At 44.3% G+C, this 21,084-nt stretch overlaps 1 protein-coding gene across 1 annotated transcript in view; it reads left to right on the top strand.

Annotated features, from left to right (window-relative positions):
- Positions 1-20,319: 20,319 nt before the first annotated feature.
- The window catches only part of ARSJ (arylsulfatase family member J), a 59,409-nt gene continuing 58,644 nt past the window's right edge, over positions 20,320-21,084 (top strand). Inside the window, exon 1 of the mRNA XM_066632165.1 lies at positions 20,320-20,603. Coding sequence (XP_066488262.1) covers positions 20,320-20,603 — 284 coding nt within the window. The remainder of the gene's footprint in view (positions 20,604-21,084) is intronic.

Genomic DNA, 21,084 nt, shown 5'->3' with positions numbered 1-21,084 from the left:
ATCCCAATCCTAACCTGCACCAGAACAGCCAGGCCGCATGACTTGCACTGTATCCTGAGCAGGTTAGAAGGCTGCTGGAGGTCACCTCAGGGAAAGGGGGTATTTTTCTCCCTATCCCAAGTAAAACACCAGCCACCCCTATGGAGATACTTGAATCTGAGCCAGCTATTTAGCTGGAGCAAATTCCAGCAGCCCAGTGGAATGCTGGGCCGGCCGGCCAGAGGGTTAGAGTGCAGCGTGTGCTGCCACTGCCAAACCCACTCCCTCCTGAGCTCGATCCTCATCCTGTTCTGCTCTTCCCCTGCCCCAAAAGCCCCCTGCTCACCTGAAACACCCTCCTGCCACCCTCCTGCCACCCTCCTGCCACCCTCTGTGCCGTCCGTCCCAACACCTGTGCAGAATGGGATCACCTCCTGCACTGGCCTGTGCAGGACAGATTCTGGGGCTGGCAGACTGGCGCACATTATTGTGCCAGCATGCCCAGCTCACAAGTTGGCACAAATGTGCCTTGTAGCATGTTTGGAACACTCCTGAGCTGGTGCCAGGGGCCTGCGCCAGCTCAATGAATTGCACTTTAAGGCTACAATCCTATACACACTTACCTGGAAGCAAGTCCCATGAACTCAGTGGGGCTTGCTTCTGAGTAGGTATGTATAGAATTGTACTGTCCAGGGATGGGAACTTGAGTCACGTTTTTTGCTGACACATGTACACTCAAGTCACGCACATGGAAGACTCGGCAAAACACTAGAGTCAAGGATCCCTTGACTAGGCACTTGTCCCCACACAAGCAGACTCAAGTCTGCCTGTGGCTGGTGTGCTTGCTTACTGTTTTTGTGATGTGAAAGACCTCATGGGGACATCACTCAGATCAGGCGAGCAGCAGGGAAGTTCCAGGCAGGAGGCAGGGAAGCGTTAATGTTTTGCTTTTGCAATGAATAAGAGGTGGGAGGCAGGAGCAAGCTCTCTTGCCCTTCTCTGAAAGAATTTATGATCACTGGACAAAGGATGGGCAGTTTGATATTTTCTTTGGCTGAGATAGGGCAGCAGGAAGAGCCCAAGTGGGTTCTTGCCTTAGGATTGGATGGAGAAGCCCAGGGAGGGGGAGAAGGTGGTTTGTAGCGATCATGCTCACCAATCGCATGGCTCCATTGGGAGGAGGGAACCTCATTGAATGACTGACGCAAATGGAACTATTTCTGAGTAGAGCTGCAAAGGATTGGGTCAAACTGGTAAGCCTCGCAGCTGCTGCGTGTGAACTTCCTCTTGCAGGGAGTGTGAAGTCCCTGCAGTGCATCCCAGTCCCTGCAGCCCCCTTTACGACATGATGCTGAGAATCGCATCGCTGCCTCCCCCCACCCCCGCCCCTTAAGGGGAAAGTGGCCAGGGCTCACAGACTGGGGCGTCACGATGCCCCAGCTTGAAAAGCCCTGGCCTAGAGCACTGCGTCTGGACAGACAATGTTACCTAATCCATACCTATGCAGTTTCCCATAGCAATCAATCTGGAAGAAAGTTTTGCTGTTTTAAAAACAGTTTGTGCCTTAAATGGTGAAACAGTTCTACTCAGAACCACAGAGAATACACATGTTGAACAAATGCTTAAAAAAAATGATGATAACCAGATGGGACTCAGGGACCAGTAGATGTCTCTCAAATTATTTTGTAGCAGGTTACACTGCTATGCAAATCCCAAACTATGCAGAATTGGGCTCTACTGCAGAGGGCTTTGCAACAGTGGAAGACACTTCCGCTGTTGCAGAATGGGTGCTTATGGAGCTTAGAGCCACTACAGAGTAGAAGACTTACAGAGGGGTGAGAGAAATAATTCCACTTTCCCCTCAGAAGCCTCCTGATCCAACCCCCACTGGATACAGTGTGTTTCTTTTCAATACAGTTGTACCAGCAGGAGGGAGTTGCGTGGGTGAGAAGGATAGGATTGGGCTCTGAATGCACAAGACAGTTAGAAAGCCAGTCCTTACACACACAAAAAGCAACCCACTATGAAACACTTGTTTTCCGAGAATGTGGATTTAGGTACCACTAATTTAAAAGGGAATAATTTTGGTGCAAGCCAAACTTAACCCTCTTCCTGGCCTCGATCTGCCTTCCCAGATTCACACAGACTTGTGCCAGCGATATTGCTGATGCAGGTCTGTGTAGACTTGATGGGTCAACGAAAGTTCCTTTGCCCCAAGGAGACCTCTGGAGGCCCCACATCCATGTGGGAGGAGTTATGGTGAATTGGGCTAAAAAACTGTATAAAGGCACCCCTGGCTACAGCTGTACCCTGACTTTCCAGAAGCAAAACCAGGTCAAGGAGATCCTCCTGCCCTTCATGAGTGGAGAGCACAAGTAAGTCTTTGTGCCCTGTGAGATACATAGCAGCATCTCACAGGCAAAGAAGCCTTCCTAAAAATAAATTGTAGGTTTATCCTCTGTGGCTCTTCTCAGTGCAGCAACACCGCTATCCCTATCTACTTCATCTAACTAGTTATTCTTCTTACAACATGGCCCTGGGACTTGAGCAATGGGAGGACTAAGATGGGAGGCACAGCCAAAATTGCTTCTACAAAATTTTCATTTGTGCACAGCTTTTGTTTATCTCTGCTGATCATGACTTCCATCTAAAGGGAGGTACTTTCCTGTTAATGAGAGAAAATGTGCACTATAATTAATATTTTCCCCAGTAAATAGAACAGCATGTGCATACAGATAAGGCAAGCAAGCCTGCCTCTGTGTAATTAGTTCTCACAAACCAGTAATCAGAGCTAATTAGTTTTATTTATGTACTTCCAGCACATTGGAAGGCTTTTTCCTGGTGGACTTCTGAGTGTCTAAGGTCAGATCACTTTCTTACCATCACACTTCAATTCTGTTTTTCAGTAGTTTTCTCAAAATGCACAATGATAACCTCACATTTTTTTTTTCCCCTGTTACTATTTATGGTGGTAGCATTTCAATTACTTCTCCAGTAATTTTTACAATTGACAGAATTGAAACTTTTGCTATCACCTACAGAAGAATTAGCACCATGACTTAATTATGTGATATACCTTGTCTACTTGGGAAGTAATTGATAGGGAATCCTTTTCACTATTTAACTATTTGCAACTGTCTGCAAGGTTAAAATACTTCTTTTTTTTACTGTTGCTATGCAATTTTTCCTCCTGGTTTTTCTGCTGTTGAGAGAAACTACAATTCTTTGAAATGGAGGCAGGAATTGCATAACAATTACCCTGCTAATTGGGTAAGAGAAACTTGGGTAAGTGGGTGCTCCTCTTTTATTTAGCAGAGGGAAAGTAACTGGCCCTCCTCACCCCACAGTCTTTTCTAGTGGCTGTCTGCTGGTGTTCTTCTGCATCTTTTTAGCCAAGTCCCTTTCGGGACATGGAGCCATTAATTATTTGATTTCCTCTGTAAACTGCTTTGTGAACTTTTCATTGAAAAGCAGTATATAAATACTGTTAAGAAGAAGAAGAAGAAGAGCCCTGCTGAATCAGGCCAAAGGCCCATCTAGTTCAGCTTTCTGTAACTCACAGTGGCCCACCAGATGTCCCAGGGAGCACACAAGACAACAAGAGACATGCATCCTGTTGCCACTTCCTTGCACATGGCATTCTGAGGTAGCTTACGTCTAAAATCAGGAAGCTGCACATACCCATCATGGCTAATAACCTGTGAAAGACTTTTCTTCTAGAAATCTGTCCAATCCCCTTTTAAAAGCATCTAGACCAGATGCAATCACCACATCATGTGGCAAGGAGTTCCACAGACTAATTACACACTGGGTGAAGAATTTTTTTTGTCTGTTGTCTGTTGTAACTCTCCCAACACTCAGTTCTCTGAATGGTGCTGTTTTATTCTGGATCCTTGATTTGGAATTAGTATCATTCATTCCATATTTGTGCTCCATAGACTGCAATCCTATACACACTTTTCTGGGAGTAAACCCCATTGAACATAATGGAAATTACTTCTGAGTAGACATGCATGGGATTATACTGATAGTTCGTACATTCTAGAGAGAGAGAGAGAGCATTCCCCCATCATTTTAAACTGGTGGGATATTTCATACTTTTATGTTCATCTCTGTCTTTATTTAAAATTCATTAAACCAGATTATTCCCCAGAGTAGTTTAGACTCATTACTCTGTTCATTAAGCAGACTTTGCAGAAAGCAAACAGGCCTGTATTTTAATTCTCCTGCTCATATAAATTTATTTATAGTATAAACAAAAGGATATTGCCATGATATTTTAAAGTGTATCAAATCTGCTTTAAGTGGTCTTATGAACATTTCTTTGGTTAATACATTCTAATGCAGTTGTACAAAATGCTTTAGTCTCAACATCATATTAAAACCTCAGTAATGTATATTTTTCTTTGTAATAATTACACCCTTAGGCTGCAATGCTAATGCAATGACTTACCTGAGAGTCAGTTCCATTGAACAGAAGGGAATTTACTGCTAAGTAAACATGTATAGAGTTGTGCTATTAGTTATTACAATACAATATTCTGGCAGAAGAATGCAAAGAAAATGATGTGAGCGCTCTATAGTTGTTCTGATAATAACTTTGAGCTGCTTCACACATGTGATGACTGCAATGCCCAGTGATCTTGTATGAATGTACTGTATAGTTCTGCATGTATGAATGCACTATCACAAATCTATGTTTCAGTGCAATCAGTTTGCGTATTTAGTTGCAAACTCTTAAGTGCAATGTAATCAGGATATACAGGAAAGTGTGAATTTATTCTTATGCAACTTTATTTTATTTACACAGGACAAGCTTAATTATAATTTTTCCAAAGAACCCTGGGAACCGTTCTTCAGTCAGTAAGTTGGAGGTCTTTAATAGAGAATGCTCACTGCTCTCATCAAACTCTGACTCCCAGGCTTTTTGGAGAGACGCCATAATAGTTTAACTACTCTACATAATAGTTAAACTACTCTAAGCCAGTTTTTAGTTTGTGATGTCTAGATATAGTCTTTAAAGCACTCTGCACGTTAAGAGTCAATGGGAATCTTTCCTATGTCTGCAGGACGAATCCACTATGAAATGACTTGAGCTGGAACATTTATACCTGTCCATTGTGAGTCAAAACAAGTTTAATTGGGAATAAATCAACTTGGGTATCTGGCAGACCAAATTCCCTGACTATACAGTTATTGGAAAAGTTGTTAACAGGGACTACCTATGAAGAATGTCACACTTAAGCATTTCCCCCATCATCTCCACACATAGTCCTGGTCATAAACAGTCACCAATACACACTCTTCTACTTTATTACATTACTAACCTTCTCCCTCTCTTGAAGTTTGAAATATTTTGCCAACCATATTTTTTTATCCCTGTGTCCAGAATACCAAGCAGCATTCCTTATAAATTTTATCTAGCTTCATAAATAGGTACTGAAGATTCCAAACCTAGGAGTAACAGGGAGGAAAGCAATTTGTTTTTAAAAAATCATTGCATATTAGATTTTTTCTTGAATATGTCATGTAAAGAAATTAAGCAATCAATAGGTTTTTAAGGAGATAAAAAGAAAAGTTCCAAAGCTCTCATACTATTTTCTTCTCCCTCGTAGTCATCCATTATCATTTAATGATAAAGCATGGAAATAGGTATACAGAATGAATGAATGAATGAATGAACCTTTATTAGGCATAGATAAAGAAATCATAAAAGCAAACATAATCAGTCCTAATCCCGTTTATCAAAAATGGAGTTAAGATACTAAATTACTAATAATACATTTACAGTTCAACATAAAATATCAATATTTTTGACAAATTACATTAAGAAGGCTTAGAAATCGCTAAAAGTAAAAATTTAGCAACTCCCTCTAGCACATCTGGTGAGCAGTCATTTAGGAGACACTTCAGTTTTGCCTCATCCGAAAGCCCATTCATTTTGCCGAAAAGTGGAGTCATGTAAGTGTGGCGGAATGTAGTGTGCTGAGGACAATAAAAAAGAATGTGTATGATTGATTCAACAATTCCCAAATTACAAGGGCAGAGGCGTTCTTTATATGGTATTTGCCTATATCTGCCTTCTGTGACCTTGGATGGAAACACATTGAATCTTGCCAAGGAGATTGCACAACGTCCAGAAGCGTTGATCAGAATACTCAGATAAGGAGCCATTTGCCCATACTTAAGCGGGATAGAGAAATTAAGAGGGGAGCAAATTCTAGAAGCAAGTTCAAAGAGGTTTTGTGCCTCAATGTCTCGCATTCTTTGCTTTACCCTATGATAAACTCCAGGGAATGGATAGAAACTTAAAAAATCCAATGAAAAACCAATTGATTCAATTTTCTATTTAATTTGGCTATACCATTTAGAAGAACCAGACTGGATAACATTCTGGATAGGAGACTGCCTGGTTTTGCATTATAATGTAACTGGAGCCAGTAGCGTATGTTTAAAAGCCATGCTCTTGATACTAAGAGCGATTGTCCGGTCTCCAAACATAATGCAGAGTATGGTACAGATTTAGGTAAATCCAAGATAGCCCTCAAAAATTTAGCTTGGATACTCTCAAAGGTGTAATTTATAGCGCTAATCCAGATAGGGCACCCATACAGGAGCTGTGCCCATACCTTGGCATTAAATACTTTGAGACAAGCTGGTATATAACGATTGCCCTGACTAAAAAATAATCTACTGGTGCTCTGCAAAGTGACATGGGCCAAGTTTGTAACCAATTTTTGATGGGTACCCCAGCAAAGATTGTAGTGGAAGTGAATTCCAAGATATTTAAAGCTTTTGACCTGTTCTAGTTTCTCCACTCCAATAGACCAAGTGCCTGGACTCCATGATTTTGAAAAGACCATAACTTTGGTTTTCTGAGAGTTCAATTCGAGTTTGTTACATTTCAGATAGTCAGAAGTTCTATTTAAAAGTCGCTTAAGTCCAATAGGTGTACAGGAAACCAGCACTGCATAGAGCAATGCTGGAATATGCATTGAACCTAGTTTAGGAATATGTCCATCTATCTGAAGCAAAAAGGGGGTAAAATTGTACAGAAAAAGATTAAAAAGAGTGGGTGCTAAAATGCACCCCTATTTCGACCTGAATTTTGGGGGTCAATTTCCCCGAAGATGTAAATTTAATTTGGCAGGTGGTGTCTGTATAAAGTTTCTGAATAAGAGCTAGAAATCTAGGGTCTATATTAAGTTTAACTAGTTTGTCCCATAACAGCGATCTATTAACAGAGTCAAAGGCTCCTTAAAGATCCAGAAAAGCAACATATAATTTTTGATTTTTTAACCTTGTGTACTTGTCAATCAAATGAGCTAAAACAGCACAGTGATCAATTGGTGAAGATCCTTTTCGAAATCCTATCTGATCCCACCCTTGAAGGCCCAGAACTTCCATCCAGGATAGCAGCTTATTTAAAAGATGTTTTGCATAAAGTTTTCCCCCCACTGATAAAAGTCTTATAGGTCTAAAATTGGAGGGATCACGATGGTCGCCTTTTTTGCAAATAGGCACTATAGTTGCATTTGTCCATTCAGCTGGTATTATTCCTGTTTGGTCCACGACTGTAAATAATGAGGATAGAATAGGGGCCCACCATTCGGGGTCCACTTTCAGGATCTCCGACAATACCAAATCTGGTGGTATACAGTATTTTATTGCCTCCCCCATCTCATTCTTATTGAATCTGCAGATGCAGAACTGTTGCAAGTGTTCTTTGATAGCTTTGAAAGATTGAATATGGTTAAAGTTAATATAATAATCACTGTTTTAGAACTCACATATTCTCTTCTTGTTGGCACACAAATTGGATGTTGTACTGAATTCTAGATAGATCCAGTATCCTTTTAAAACAGTTTCACAGATTACTCTCTCTCTCGCTCTCTCTGAGATAGAGCGAGAGAGAGAGAGTAATCTGTGAAACTGTTTTAAAAGGATACTGGATCTATCTAGAATTCAGTACAACATCCAAATTGTGTGCCAACAAGAAGAGAGCGAGAGAGAGCGAGAGAGAGAGTGCTTGTACAGACACTACTCTTGATCCTTTGTTCTATCTCCCAAACTCCAGCCCACTTCCCACACCAGCTCCAATACTAGAAGTGAGACAGACTGGAACAAATGTGCCTAGAGTGGTGGACCTTGGAGATGTAAGATGAAAAATGGGGGAGGATTCAGCTTTCCTCATCCATATGATGGGTGATCCACTCCCTTTTATGTTAAAATCAATTCCCACCCTTATCTATATTACATTTTGATGCCATCTTTTTTCCAAGAAATACTGTAAATCTCTTTCCCTAGGTTTCATCCTCCCCTACCTTTTATCCTCCCTTACCTCTCTGAGGTGGGTTAACCCAATAGAGTTAACTTCCATAACGTGGAAGTAATGTCATGGTCAGTAGTGACATCATCAAGCAGGAAAATGTTTAACACACCCCATACAACAAAATCAAATCAATCAATCAGTCAATCAAGTAAATTAAAAGGTTACCTTAAGTAGAAGTTTAAAAATTTCTTTAAAAGAAAGAACCCCCTCTGCTAACCCTCCCAAGCAGTTGCTGATCTTTAAAAAAACAAATCCCCAAACATTTCAAAGGCTGCAACCCTATCCACACATACCTGGGAGTTAGGGCCCAATCCTGAGCCCGTGCATGCCAGCTTATGCCTGTGCACAACTGAATGGGGCCCACCTGAAACTGGCTTGCAACCCACCTAGTGGGTCCCAACTCACAGTTTGAGAAACACTGTACTAGAGACAAAGGGCAGAGATGCACTATAATGTGAAAGGCCTGTTTAAGGCCTGTTTTTTTTTTTTTCTCACCAAGTCTCCTCAGCAGGCACGGTTCCCCGAATGAAGGGTCTTTACGCACTGCCAAGGTGGAATGGAAAAGTCCATTCACCGCACAGAAGGAAACCCCAGACCCGGCCCCCAGCTGGGGTTCAACCAGTCCTGCCTTAGAAGGCTGAGAAACTTGTGAAAAACCAGAAGTGGCATTCTAAGGCCTTCCAGAGGATGTGTAAGCGAGGGGGCACACCCCTTACAAAGTGCTACCCAGGGTCCTGTGACCCCACCTCAGCTACACTACAGCTTAGTATTATACTAAAAAGGACATGCCATTCAAATGTGTGGAGGGGAGAGGAGAAGGAACACTATGTAGAATTTCGTTATTGGCCTCGTGCAAGAGGGGCCAGGGGACATATTTCATCTTCACTAGCAGGCAGCTGAGAATGATCACCAGAGTCAGCGTAATTCAAGGGATTAATTACCCTGATACTTCCAAATCAGTGGGCAGAACTAACAGGCAGGCCTTGAATAAACAAAAGATTTATTTGATAGGTCTTCCTCATAAAAAAATAAAAAAAAAAGCCTGGGAACCACTGGTGGAATTTGTAGCCTACTGGGCATCGCGCCACTCCACATTTCTTCAAAGGAAGTCACTCTTTCAAAACTTCATTCCTCTTTCTTTGAACAATCAGACAAGAGGAGTTAGAGTCACAAAAGCATTGTCAAGTGATTCAAACAAAGAACATATAATTAAAAAATAATAATAGCTAACATGAACCCAATGTTTTTTTTCCCATCTAGTGAAAATCAGTACAGGTTGTAGACAGGCCACTGAATCATATCACAACATCAACATTTTCTTAGTGATCATGGGAACACCCTGCATTTGGTGACCATCTCCAAATGTTTATTTTGCAGGTATGTACTACATTTTTAATGTAGACTTACTTTGGACTTGTATCTGTTCTGTATGCCCAAAGGTGTCCTTTTGCATGCAGAGGCATCCTTCAGTCACAAAAGAGCATTCTTATATATCATACTAGAGCAGGGGTGGCCAAACCGTGGCTTGGGGGCCACATGCAGCTCTTTTACATTTAATGTGTGGCTCTCGAAAACATTTTGGCTGAGCTCCTTTAACAATTAATATGTGAATATTAACAACTTTTCAAGCTCTAGAAGTATTTACCGGGTATAAGCTCAGAGTCCACAGGATTAAAACATCAGTTTAATGTGCATGATTAATAAATATATTTAAGAATTCAAATGCTTCTTAAATATTACGACTCTCAAACATTTCTCTTCTGGCTCTCAGACATCTGACATTTATCATGTGGTTCTTAAGCAAGTTTGACCACCCCTATCCTACAGTGATATATAAGAAAAGTAAAACTAAAAGCTAACTATGTTCTCACTCGCAAGAGCTGCAGAACATCTTTCACACATGAAACCATGAAAACTGGAATAGAATCTATGATAGCACTCTGCAGGGCCAGCCCCAGGACTGGTGGGGCCCAATGTGGGGTACTTGCACGGGGTGCCCCACTCACCGGACAGCCATAGCAACTGCAGCCAAAGTGAGCCAGATGCTTGTGATCCTGCGCACAAAGTATGACACCCAGAAATAGTTGGCAGTAGCATAATGTCACCACCAACTACTTCCTGGAGGCGCATTTCAGGCCAAACAATCATAGCGAAGGGTAAGCAAGCAAGCCCACACTCTGCTCGTCGTGGTGCCCTCCCAGGCTGCCACATGCCAGCTGCAGCAGTGGGGGATCCACTCATTGCCCCTGTGCGGGGGCCCCCAGAAAGTGGAACCCAATGTCACAACATATGCCACATTGCCCAAAGGCCAGCCTTAGCACTCTGTGAACACTTGGACGAGCTCCCACACAATAATGCTACTAGCTAATTTTCTTCCACTTACAGTTGTTGGGATTCAACCCAATATTTTTACAAAAATGTCCGAAAAGTGTAATTTCATTTTGTGCAAAAACTGCCATCAGAAATACAGAAAAATCCATATTTTAATCTCAGTTTCCAAGCTGCAAAATACAGGAGAAAATCCAACAGGCCTGTGTTGAGTTTGTCCAGATTTACACTCCTCTGCACTGATTACATCAAAATCTGGCATCTTGCCTGCAAATTCCTATAGGGGATTGAAGAAAAAGAATGCAATATAATATTAAATAAAATAACAGACAAAGTATGGATTATGTCATAAACCGCAGAGCAATTCACTGGTGGAACCTGGTAATTCATGAATATGTCTTCTATGAATTAATTACTAGGCTTCACCAATGACAGCAAAAAGAATGAAGTCACTTCCATGAATCATCAGATTTTATTTGTACTTGTAATAACAGTGATTCCCACAATGATGGTCTGTCAAAAAATGCAGTATCCCTGAAGTGCTTCAGTCCAATTTCCATTTCTATATAAGGTAAAAGCAACATTAATTGGTGTGCAATAATTATGAAATATTAGCAGGAAATGAAGCAAAGAAAAATGACTCCAAAATTGTTCATATTTTCAAGTTTCTCTTAATTCCAGAGGAATATTCTTTCAATGCTGCCGTTTCTGATTAACAGCCCAATCCTGAGCTTCCGTGGTGCACAGCTTCGGCGGCACCGAAAACGGCTGCCACCACAGACTATTGCAGGCGGCACCCCGGGAGAAGGAAGAGACTTTTGTCCCCTTCTCCCAGGTAAGGAAAGTAGCCCTGCAATGGGGTTATTCAATTCACCGTCGACCAAAAGGTCGGCAGTGAGGTTAAGGCATTCGTGTAGGGCGCCGATTCCCACACAAACGGACAGGATCCGGTGGAGCGGAAAAATTAGTGTTTTGCACTCTTTCTAGCTACACTACAGATGATATCAATTTCTGTGGGAAACTGTTTTTCTACAGGAACAGCATTCAGTGGATTGAACCTGAGAACTATTTAGACATGCAACCCAATCCTATGCCTATCCTATAGTCAATGGGGCTTACTCCCAGGAAAGTGTGGATAGGATTGCACCCTTAAAAACATAAGCTCTTCCATCATAAGCCAAATGTCTTCCTAGTTCAGCATTCTGGATCTGACAGTGCCCAGCCAGATGTTTTTCAGGAAGGCCTAAACAAGACCCGAAGGCAACAGTCCTCTTCTGCTCTTTGTCTCCTAGCAACTGCATCCTGCTTCCCAACATGGAGGCGCAACAGAGCTATTCCTGCCCATATCCCATGACAGATGTCCATCCAACAGCCCAATCTTATCCTTAAGCTATAATAGCATATGACCTTATATATCAGCATATGACCTTATATATCAGCGTGACAAATCTGCCTGCCAATGATGCACAATAGACCCAGGCTCAACAATGGAAAAAATGCCACACTGACGCTCATAGGTCTGTGTAACTCCACTAGCACTGGCCAAAATGGAGTGGCTAAAATAAGGAGGAGATGGGGGCACAATGTGGGAGACACATGTGAACAGTGAGGAGGAGTCAACATACACCATATCCTAACCTCCCCTTCAGATGATGGACACATTCCTGAAATAGGACATAAGTTATGGCAATGAAAGAACTGGTGTAGGACGGCATAAGCCCATGGGGACGAGTGGGGAAGGAAAACAACAGAAAATCACTCAGGGCAGGAAAAAATGTGTTTCACCTCTCCCCCTTTTATTCTCACAACAGTCTTGTGAAATAGATTAGACCTACAGCCCAATCGTGAGCTCCCTTGGCATGTGGCTTTGGTGGCACCGAAATTGGCTGCTGCCACATCCTACACACCAACGGGGGAAGAAGGGGACTTTCGTCCCCTTCTCCCAGTAAGGGAAGTAGCCCTCCAATGGGGATACTCAATTCACCACCGACCAAAAGGTCGGCAGTGAGGGAAGGGCGTTTGTGTTGGGCACCGGGCCCCACACCAATGCGCAGGATCCATAGAGCAGAGCTCCACCGGACCCACCTTCTTCCCTCCCCGATCCCTCCCCTGGCATGCCTGCCTCCCGCTTGCCCTCTCCCCGCCTCCCACCTACCCGCCACGCCTCCACTATAATATCCCGCCACCAGTATAATATCCTTTTATACAGGTGTTCGTGTACCTGATCCAGTGTAATTGGAACTATTTTAGATTATCATGATTTTAAAGGATAAGGCCCAAATCCTAACCATTGAAACTATGTAACAAAGGGCGAAATCTTAACCAACTTTCCAGCACTGGCACAGCTGTGCCAATGGGACATGTGCTGCATCCTGCAGTTGGGTGGCACTCAACGAGGTCTCCTCAAAGTAAGGGAATATTTGTTCCCTTACCTTGGAGTTGCATTACTCTTATGTCAGTGCTGGAAAATGGGTTAGGACTGCACCCTAAGTGTCCTGAAAAAATTTGACCCTGTTGGCTTTCCTTTTTAACTTTCTTTTAACAAATTCCCCAATTTTTACAACTGCTTAAACTGTGGCTTATTTCCCCTGATATCAAAGCTAGGAGATTGCCACAGTGAAAAAACCTGTTTTCTAAAAACTGAGAGCAGGTTGATCAAATATAACAAGAAATAGCAGCCAAATTGTTGTAGGGCCTTTGACTGTGACTTCCGTGGAACATTTCCAAATCTGTGAAATGCTAAAGGAGCTTCTGTGATATGACAGGACAGGAAGAAGTGCTAGGTGTGATTTCCTGTTTGTCATTGTTTCCACAATCATTAAATCAAATGATAGACTGCTGCCTGTAGAAAATAAAAAATAAAATTCATCATTTAAACCTGTTAAATCCAACATTCTTTTCCATCTAGATCGCAGGAGTAATGTTATGGTTTTTATTTTTCCCACATGTGAATATGAATGATTATATGCAATGCAGACACTCCAAGACATTTGATACGATCATCATGTTCAGCGACGTGCGACAAAATCTCTGTCTAAGAATGCAAAATGTTGTATACATTATTATCACATTCATTCCAGAAGCAGCCTGAAGCAGCATAGGGCAATTATCACATTCATTCCAGAAGCAGCATAGGGCAATCCAGCTTCATTTTCACCTTTCAGAATTAAACATGCTAACTACTACACTGTATTAAACCAAGTATTCTAATCCTCTGGCCGACAGCCCTGCCAGTTCTCTTTTCAAATGTCCTAAAATCACTGCTAGGAGAGAGAAGGCAAGGATTCTTCCTCTTCCATTTAACTCCTCAGGATACTAATTTATACATACTGATCTATACAGTGAAGTTCTGAAATGTGTATTGTTCCCATATGCAACTCCTATGTGTATCTTGGTGTTGTTTTAGGGGCTATGTTGGAATAGTTGGCCACAGGCAATGCAGAGAGAGATAGTCCAGCAAACTGTGAGCACAGCTGTGTTTGTAGATAGGACCATAAACTGGAAATTCAAACTACCATGTAACATTTACTTGGCTGAAAAGTTTTCATTGACAAATGTACTGAAAGTCACACTTTTTGTCAAAGGGTGCAATCCTAACCCACTTTCCAGCACCGACATAAGAGTACTGCAACTTCAAGGTAAGGGAACAAAAATTGCCTTACCTTGAGGAGGCCCCCATGACTGCCCCCCAACTGCAGGATGCAGCACATGCCCCACTGGCACAGCTATGCCAGTGCTGGAAAGTGGGTTAGGATTGCACCCAAAGTCTTCATAACTTAACATATAACATTAGATAGTATCTCTCCACTCTTGATAAGTTAAAGTGGGCAGAGCAATGCATGCATTTTAGGGACCAATCCTATGCTGCTTGTCCGCCCTGCAGTACCCTGGCATCAAAATGGCCACCACTGTATCCTACAGGGTAGGAGTAGCAATTGAAGGTCTCCTCAGGGCAAGGGAACATTGGTTCTCTTATCCCGTGTAGCACCCCTGCAGCCCCTATGAGTCTACTCAGATCTGCACCAGTGAAATTGCTGGTGCAGATTCAACTATCCTGTCTTTCAACTATCCTTGGGCTTTCAGGCGCGGGAGTGTCCGGCAGCAGCTTCTGCCGCCATCCCCGCCACCTCCTGGGTCTGAACCACCCCACGGGCCACCCTCTCCCTGCTCAGAAACACTCCACTGCCTTCCCCTACCGCGATAGGCCTTTCCACCACTTGGCGGGACACTTACTGTCGGGTGATCACACAGCTCCTGCTGCTGGCATGGAGGTCCATGCTGAGTGGTACATGCCTCCTTGCCAGTGTCTCTTTGTTTGGGTCGCCGCAACATGCCTTACATTACAGTACGCTTGTAATAGCCTTTGCCCAGGCAGCCTGCATAAGAGCAAGCGACACTGCCCAGGCTGTGAGTTTGCGCATAATTGTTGAAATATTTGCAAAAGTAATAATTCCCATTTTTTAAATTCTAAGATTTGTCATACATTTTCCAATTCTTTTAAAAAAATATTTATTCCAGCATATATGCCAAATACGTAATTTCCGATATGTGTTTTGGAAACAACTCCTGTTACGATGGAGTTTTTTGTATTTTCCTGCAAAATAACTGCAAATAGCAACAATAGTTTGAAACATGGATTCAAGACAAAGTCTTCTTCAATCAGGCCTTCAGCCCTATCAATCTCTTTTTAATTATATGAACAGCAAAATTCTGAGCATGAATACTCAGAAGTAAGTCACAATGTGTTCAATAGGGCTTACTCCCAGGAAAGTGTGTATATGATTGCAGCCCAAGTGAAATTTAGCACAATAGCCACAACAACAAAAATACTGTACTGCTGCATGCATACATTTTTTTAAAAACCTAAGAAACCAAATTACTTAAGTTACATTTTCCAGGCATATTCTTCAATGCCACCAGAATGGGTGGCAGCAAATCAAGCTGGTTTGTGGTTGAAAAGAAATCCTGTGCATTCATTTTTTCCAGGTTTTGCGGTGATATTTGAAATACTGCAAACAATATTTTTTCAGGGAAAGAAACCTCCACAAAGGGATGCTGAAACAGCCTGTCAAGAGACATGGCACCATCAGCATGCACTAAGTAGACTAAATAAAAATGAAACCACGTTCGTGTGAGTATGGTTCTGAAGAGAAAATAAAGTGAAACTCTATGCGCAGGCCTGATGACATGAATTAGAACAGGGGTGTCCAAAGTTTTTGGCAGGAGGGCCACATCATCTCTCTGACACTGTGCCGGGGGGGGGGGCGGGGGAAAAAAAGAATTAATTTACATTTAAATTTGAATAAATTTACATAAGTTTACATAAATGAATATATTAAAGATGAACTTATATGAATGAATAAAGGTCTTGAAATAGCTCAAGGCCTATAAAAGGCCTTGCACAAAGCAAGGCTGGCCTTTCCTTTGCTGCTGCTACTGCATCACAGACATGAAACAACAAGCAGTGGAGGGAGCCCTCATCCCACAGCTCACGTGAGAAGTCGAACAGTCGCCCTCGCGCTGAGAGCAGTTGCGTCGGGCCAGTGTGGGCTCCAACAAATCTCCATAGGGCCAGAGGCTTATTGGAGACTGGGGGCTCCCTGAGGGCTGCATTGAGAGGCCTTGAGGGCCACAAGTGTCCCCAGGGCCGGGGTTTGGGCATCCCTGAATTAGAATAACCAAAAACCTCTGAAAATTGAGGACATATTTAGTATAACTTTTGAAAACAATGAAAATAAAGCTAAATGCCAATAGGTATAAAGAAGCTCTTATGCAAAACACACAACACAGAAGACAAGGAAAGAGTTTCAGCAGTGACCACTCTTGAAAATGCCAGTAGGATTCAATGGATGCAGAACTATACCAGTTTAGGAGACAAAAAAGTCCAGGATAGTGGAAACAATACCCAGTCCTTTGGTGAAATTGACTCTCAGGAGATTTAGGATAAACAAAAAGAGGTACTTCACACAGTTCGTCACCAGCTCATGGAATTCATTGCTACCAGCAGTGATGATTGTCACTAGCCTGGATGGCTTTAAAAGGGCATTGGACAAAGTCATGGAGGACAGATCTATCAGTGACTAGTAGTCATGAGAGCTGTATGCTATCTCCACGTTCTGTGGCATTATACCTTTGAATACCAGTTGCAGGGCAGCAATAGTGCAGTGCAGGGGAGCAATAGATTAGCATGCCTTTCTCTCCCGCTTGTGGGCTTCCCAGAGGCCACAGTGGCAAACAGCATTCTGGACTAGATGGACCTTTAGTCTGATCCAGCAGGGCTTCTCTTATGTTCTAAGGCAGGGGTCAGCAAATATTGTGGCAGGAGGGCCACATCGTCTCTGATACTGTGTTGGGGGTTGGGGGAAAAAGAATTAATTTACGTTTCAAATTTGAATAAATTTACATAAATGAATACCTTCAAGATGGAGCTTATATGAATGAATGAATTTTAATGTGCTTATTTATAATACACATGAGAACTATAATACAGGCATGTAGAACCACATGAGAATTTTGAACTGTTTGCACACACCTCTTGCACAGTGAAAACACAGACCAAGCCAGACCAAGCCAGAAACACATGGAGACATAATTTGTTCAGAGGTAATGGGGGGTGCCAGTGGCAGACCTCCCATTCATTTGATGGAGAAATGCCCCGGGGGGGGGGGAGCCTCATGCACCTTTAAGCCCCCATGGAAGCCTCTGAGGCTCCTGATGGGGTCGAAAACTGTTCTTCTGTTTTTCCAGAAGCACTGTTTTTAAAGCATTGGGAAAGCCTCAGGAAGCTTCCCCAACGCAGCCTGGGGTCGCGAGAGGCTCCATAAGCTTCAGGCAAGTGGGGGTGGGGTGAATTTGCATGCAGGAGGCAGTGACATCCCATGGGGGGCACCATCAAAGACCTTTGCCCCAGGGCAAGGGGCTGGGAAGGTCCACCACTGGGGGGGGGGAGTTATAATAATGCCCAGGGAAAAGCAGAAAACACATGGAGACTATAAAAGGCCTTGCTCTAACTTGGTCCACAGCTCGCATCTGGCGGTCATGACCAGCAATTGTGGGCTAGTGCAGGCTCCAACAGTCTTCAATGGGCCAGAGGCTCATTGGAGACTACTTCAATAACCTTTATGGGCATATTAGGAGTTTACAAGAATAAATATAACATAATAAAATAAATACAGCTTTACAAAAAGATGTTAACTTCTGACTTTACCCTTAGAAACTGCAGCTAAAAATTCCGCCACCAAGTTGGTAATGGGAGGGGAATAATCACTAAGAAAAATTAGGAAAGGATCAACAAGGGAAACGGGAAGGGAAGAAAGAAAAGGGTCAAGTAAATGAGACCTGAGACTCTGATGAGCAGAGCACCAAAGGAGAATATGGTCCAAGGTATCTGGTTCAGCTGAACAAAATAGACATAATCTGTTTTGATGTGGGGTTTTAGAAAATCTCCCTTGGTGTGTTGCGGATGGAAATATATTCAGTCTCGCCAACATAAAAGCCCATCTTTTACTAGGATTAGTAAGTTGGACAAAATAATTCGCAGGACGAATGCTTTTTTTTTTTTTTGTCCCCCTCCTTGGGCTCATTGGAGACTGGGGGCTCCCTGTGGGCTGGATTGGGGGCCCCCCGAGGGCCGCAAATGGCCAGCAGGCCGGGATTTGCCCACCCCTGTTCGAAGGAAAGTGAAGAAATGGAATGGCATGGATATTGACGGGCAATACAGTCAAATACAGTTCACGTAGGGATCGGGAAGTATGATTCTATGATCACTGCATACAAAACACTGTCCTGTCCAAGAACTATGATTCACCGGTTTTGCCACAACTGCATTCCTTACAGCAGCTGCCATTCCACTTTATGAACTTCAATGCTATGGACATTCTCTCCACTGTCACAATGCCCTGGAAAGTATAATTTTACTGTAGTCTGCATGTTGTTAGGTAAGTATTGTTCTCCTTTTAGCATTTTAATCTACTTCCAGTATGCCACATTATCATTCCACCTCTGATCTCCTTCACAGTCCTACTTTCATTATTTTTAATGATCTTCCCCTACCACCTGTGTCCTCCACTTTTAATTTCCTTCTGGTCTCTTTGGCGTTCCTCCTTCTCATCTGGCTCCCTACTAGCACACCCCTGAGCTCACTTGCAAGGGACATCATTTATTTTTAGCTGCTACTATCCTGTAGTTTCACCACCACTGGCTGAAGTGATCATTTGCATTAATTCCTTCCAGTAAGCAGTTGGTTTTCCAACATCCCTTTTAGAGAGAGGCCAGATGTCAAGTAAAACCGGATTTCTGTACTTTTCATAACTGAGTTGAAAAGAGACTTTCAGCAGGTACAACTTTTATCACCCCTGCATAAGAAACTATACTTGCCAAAATTCCTTCATCTGCAGAATTACTAAAGATACGGAACGCTTGTCCACTGTTGTATTTTGGTCCACTTTTGCTTTTGGCATATATTTTGCCGCTCAGCAAGCCTGAGAAAAACAATGATAGTCAATGGGACTTACACCTGGGTATGCGTGGGAAGGATTGCAGCTTAGGATTGCTAAAAATTTTCCTGCTTGATGATGTCACTGTCGGTCATGACATCACTCCTGGTGGGTCCTGACAGATTCTTATTCTAAAAAGTGCTAAAGTTTGAGAACCACTTTAGGACTATGTGGTGCCTTGAGTGTTTTGGTGAAATGGCACCATAAGAAGAGCCCCACTGGATCAGGCCAAAGACCCATCTAGTCCAGCTTCCTGTATCTCACAGTGGCCCACCAAATGCTTTGGGGAGTACACAATAAAGCAAGCCACAACCTGCGTCCTGGTGTCCTCCCTTGCACCTGGCCTTCGAAGGTAGCCTACTTCTAAAATCAGCTGCTTGCACATACCTGTCGTGACCTGTAACCTGTGATGGACTTTTCCTCCAGAAATGTGTCCGGTCCCCTCTTAAAAAGGCATCTAGGCGAGATGCCTTCACCGCTTCCTGTGGCAAGGAGTTCCACAGACCACTTACACGCTGGGTAAAGAAATATTGTCTTTTGCGCAGTCCATTTTCGCGGGTGCCCCTGGTGCCCCCCACCACTTGTTGGAGAGGACCCGCTTTGTACAGCGAGAATCTGTGGGGGCGCCTGCCGGCGGCGAGGCCAACACTGCTGCAGGAGGAGAGCCCTGGCTGGCCACAGACCCGCACGCCTCGCCGGTCCAGCCGAGAGGGGAGCGGCGCCTGCGCCGGGCAGGCAGGAGTTTTGCTTGGCGGCGCTCGCCACTGGGATGGGTGGGAGCTGGCGAGGAGCAGCGCACGGCTCAGGCGGAGCCGCTCGCGGAGCGGCGAGGGAGGCAGGACGGTGCCCCCAGCTCGCTCCCAGCCGCTCTCTAGGAGCCGGGACTCTCCCGGGACTCCGCGGGGCGGGCGGAGGAGCGCTCGGTGCCTCCTTCCCAGCAGCAGCTCCACGCCCGCCTCTTCGAGGGTTGGGATGGAGCCCTCGGCCGGCCGGAGGCGCCGCTGCGCCCCGAGGATGCTCTGAGCGCGCCTGGACCACCCTTGCCCGGGGGGAGCCCGCCCTGGGCGCGGCTGCCATGGGGGGCTCGCCACCCGCCGCCGCCCCGACCAGGGGGGGCCCTGACTTCTGACCCGCCCGGGGTGGGGCGGCGCGGCGCAGCGCTTGAGCCGGCTCCGCCGAGGGAAGATGCGAGCCGGGGGCTGGCTGGCCGGCTTCTCCGCGCTCAGCCTCCTCACCCTCGGCTACCTGGCTGGGGACCAGCTGAGAGAAGGGCCCCGGGAGGCGGAACCCTCCCCGCCCCACCTCGTCTTCATCCTGGCGGACGACCAGGGCTTCCGAGACGTGGGCTACCATGGCTCGGAGATCCGGACGCCCACCTTGGACCGGCTGGCGGCCGAGGGGGTGAAGCTGGAGAACTACTACGTGCAGCCCATGTGCACCCCGTCCAGGAGCCAGTTCATCACTGGGAGGTAAGGCTGGCGTCTGTGGCTGCAACCCTGACCATTCTTACCTGGGAGTAAGCCCCATTGACTATAATGGGACTTCCTGCTGAGTAGACATGCAGAGGTTGGGGCTGCGCATCTCTTCGCTGCCCTGTCTTCAGGCGCTCTTTGAAGACCCCAGGAGAGATGCTTCTTGCCTCCTGTGTCACCAAGCCCTCCTGCTGATTAACAGCCCAATCCTATGCATGTCTACTCAGAAGTAAGTCCCATTAGAGTCACTGGGGCTTACTCCCAGGAAAGTGTGGCTAGGATTGGGCTATAACACAGCAAAGGGGACCTGTGGCATCTTGAAGACCAACAGCCCAATCCTATCCACACTTTCTTGGGAGTAAGCCCCATTGACTCTAATGGGACATGTCTGCATTGACATTCATAGGATTGGGCTGTAACAGATTTATTGCTGCAGAAGCATTTGTGAACTGGAGCATCTGATGAAGTGGAGGTTTGC

The sequence above is a fragment of the Tiliqua scincoides genome, chromosome 6 (assembly GCF_035046505.1).
Source record: "Tiliqua scincoides isolate rTilSci1 chromosome 6, rTilSci1.hap2, whole genome shotgun sequence".
In the NCBI taxonomy this organism is placed as follows: Eukaryota; Metazoa; Chordata; class Lepidosauria; order Squamata; family Scincidae; genus Tiliqua; species Tiliqua scincoides.
This window is presented reverse-complemented; position numbering and strand designations above follow the sequence as displayed.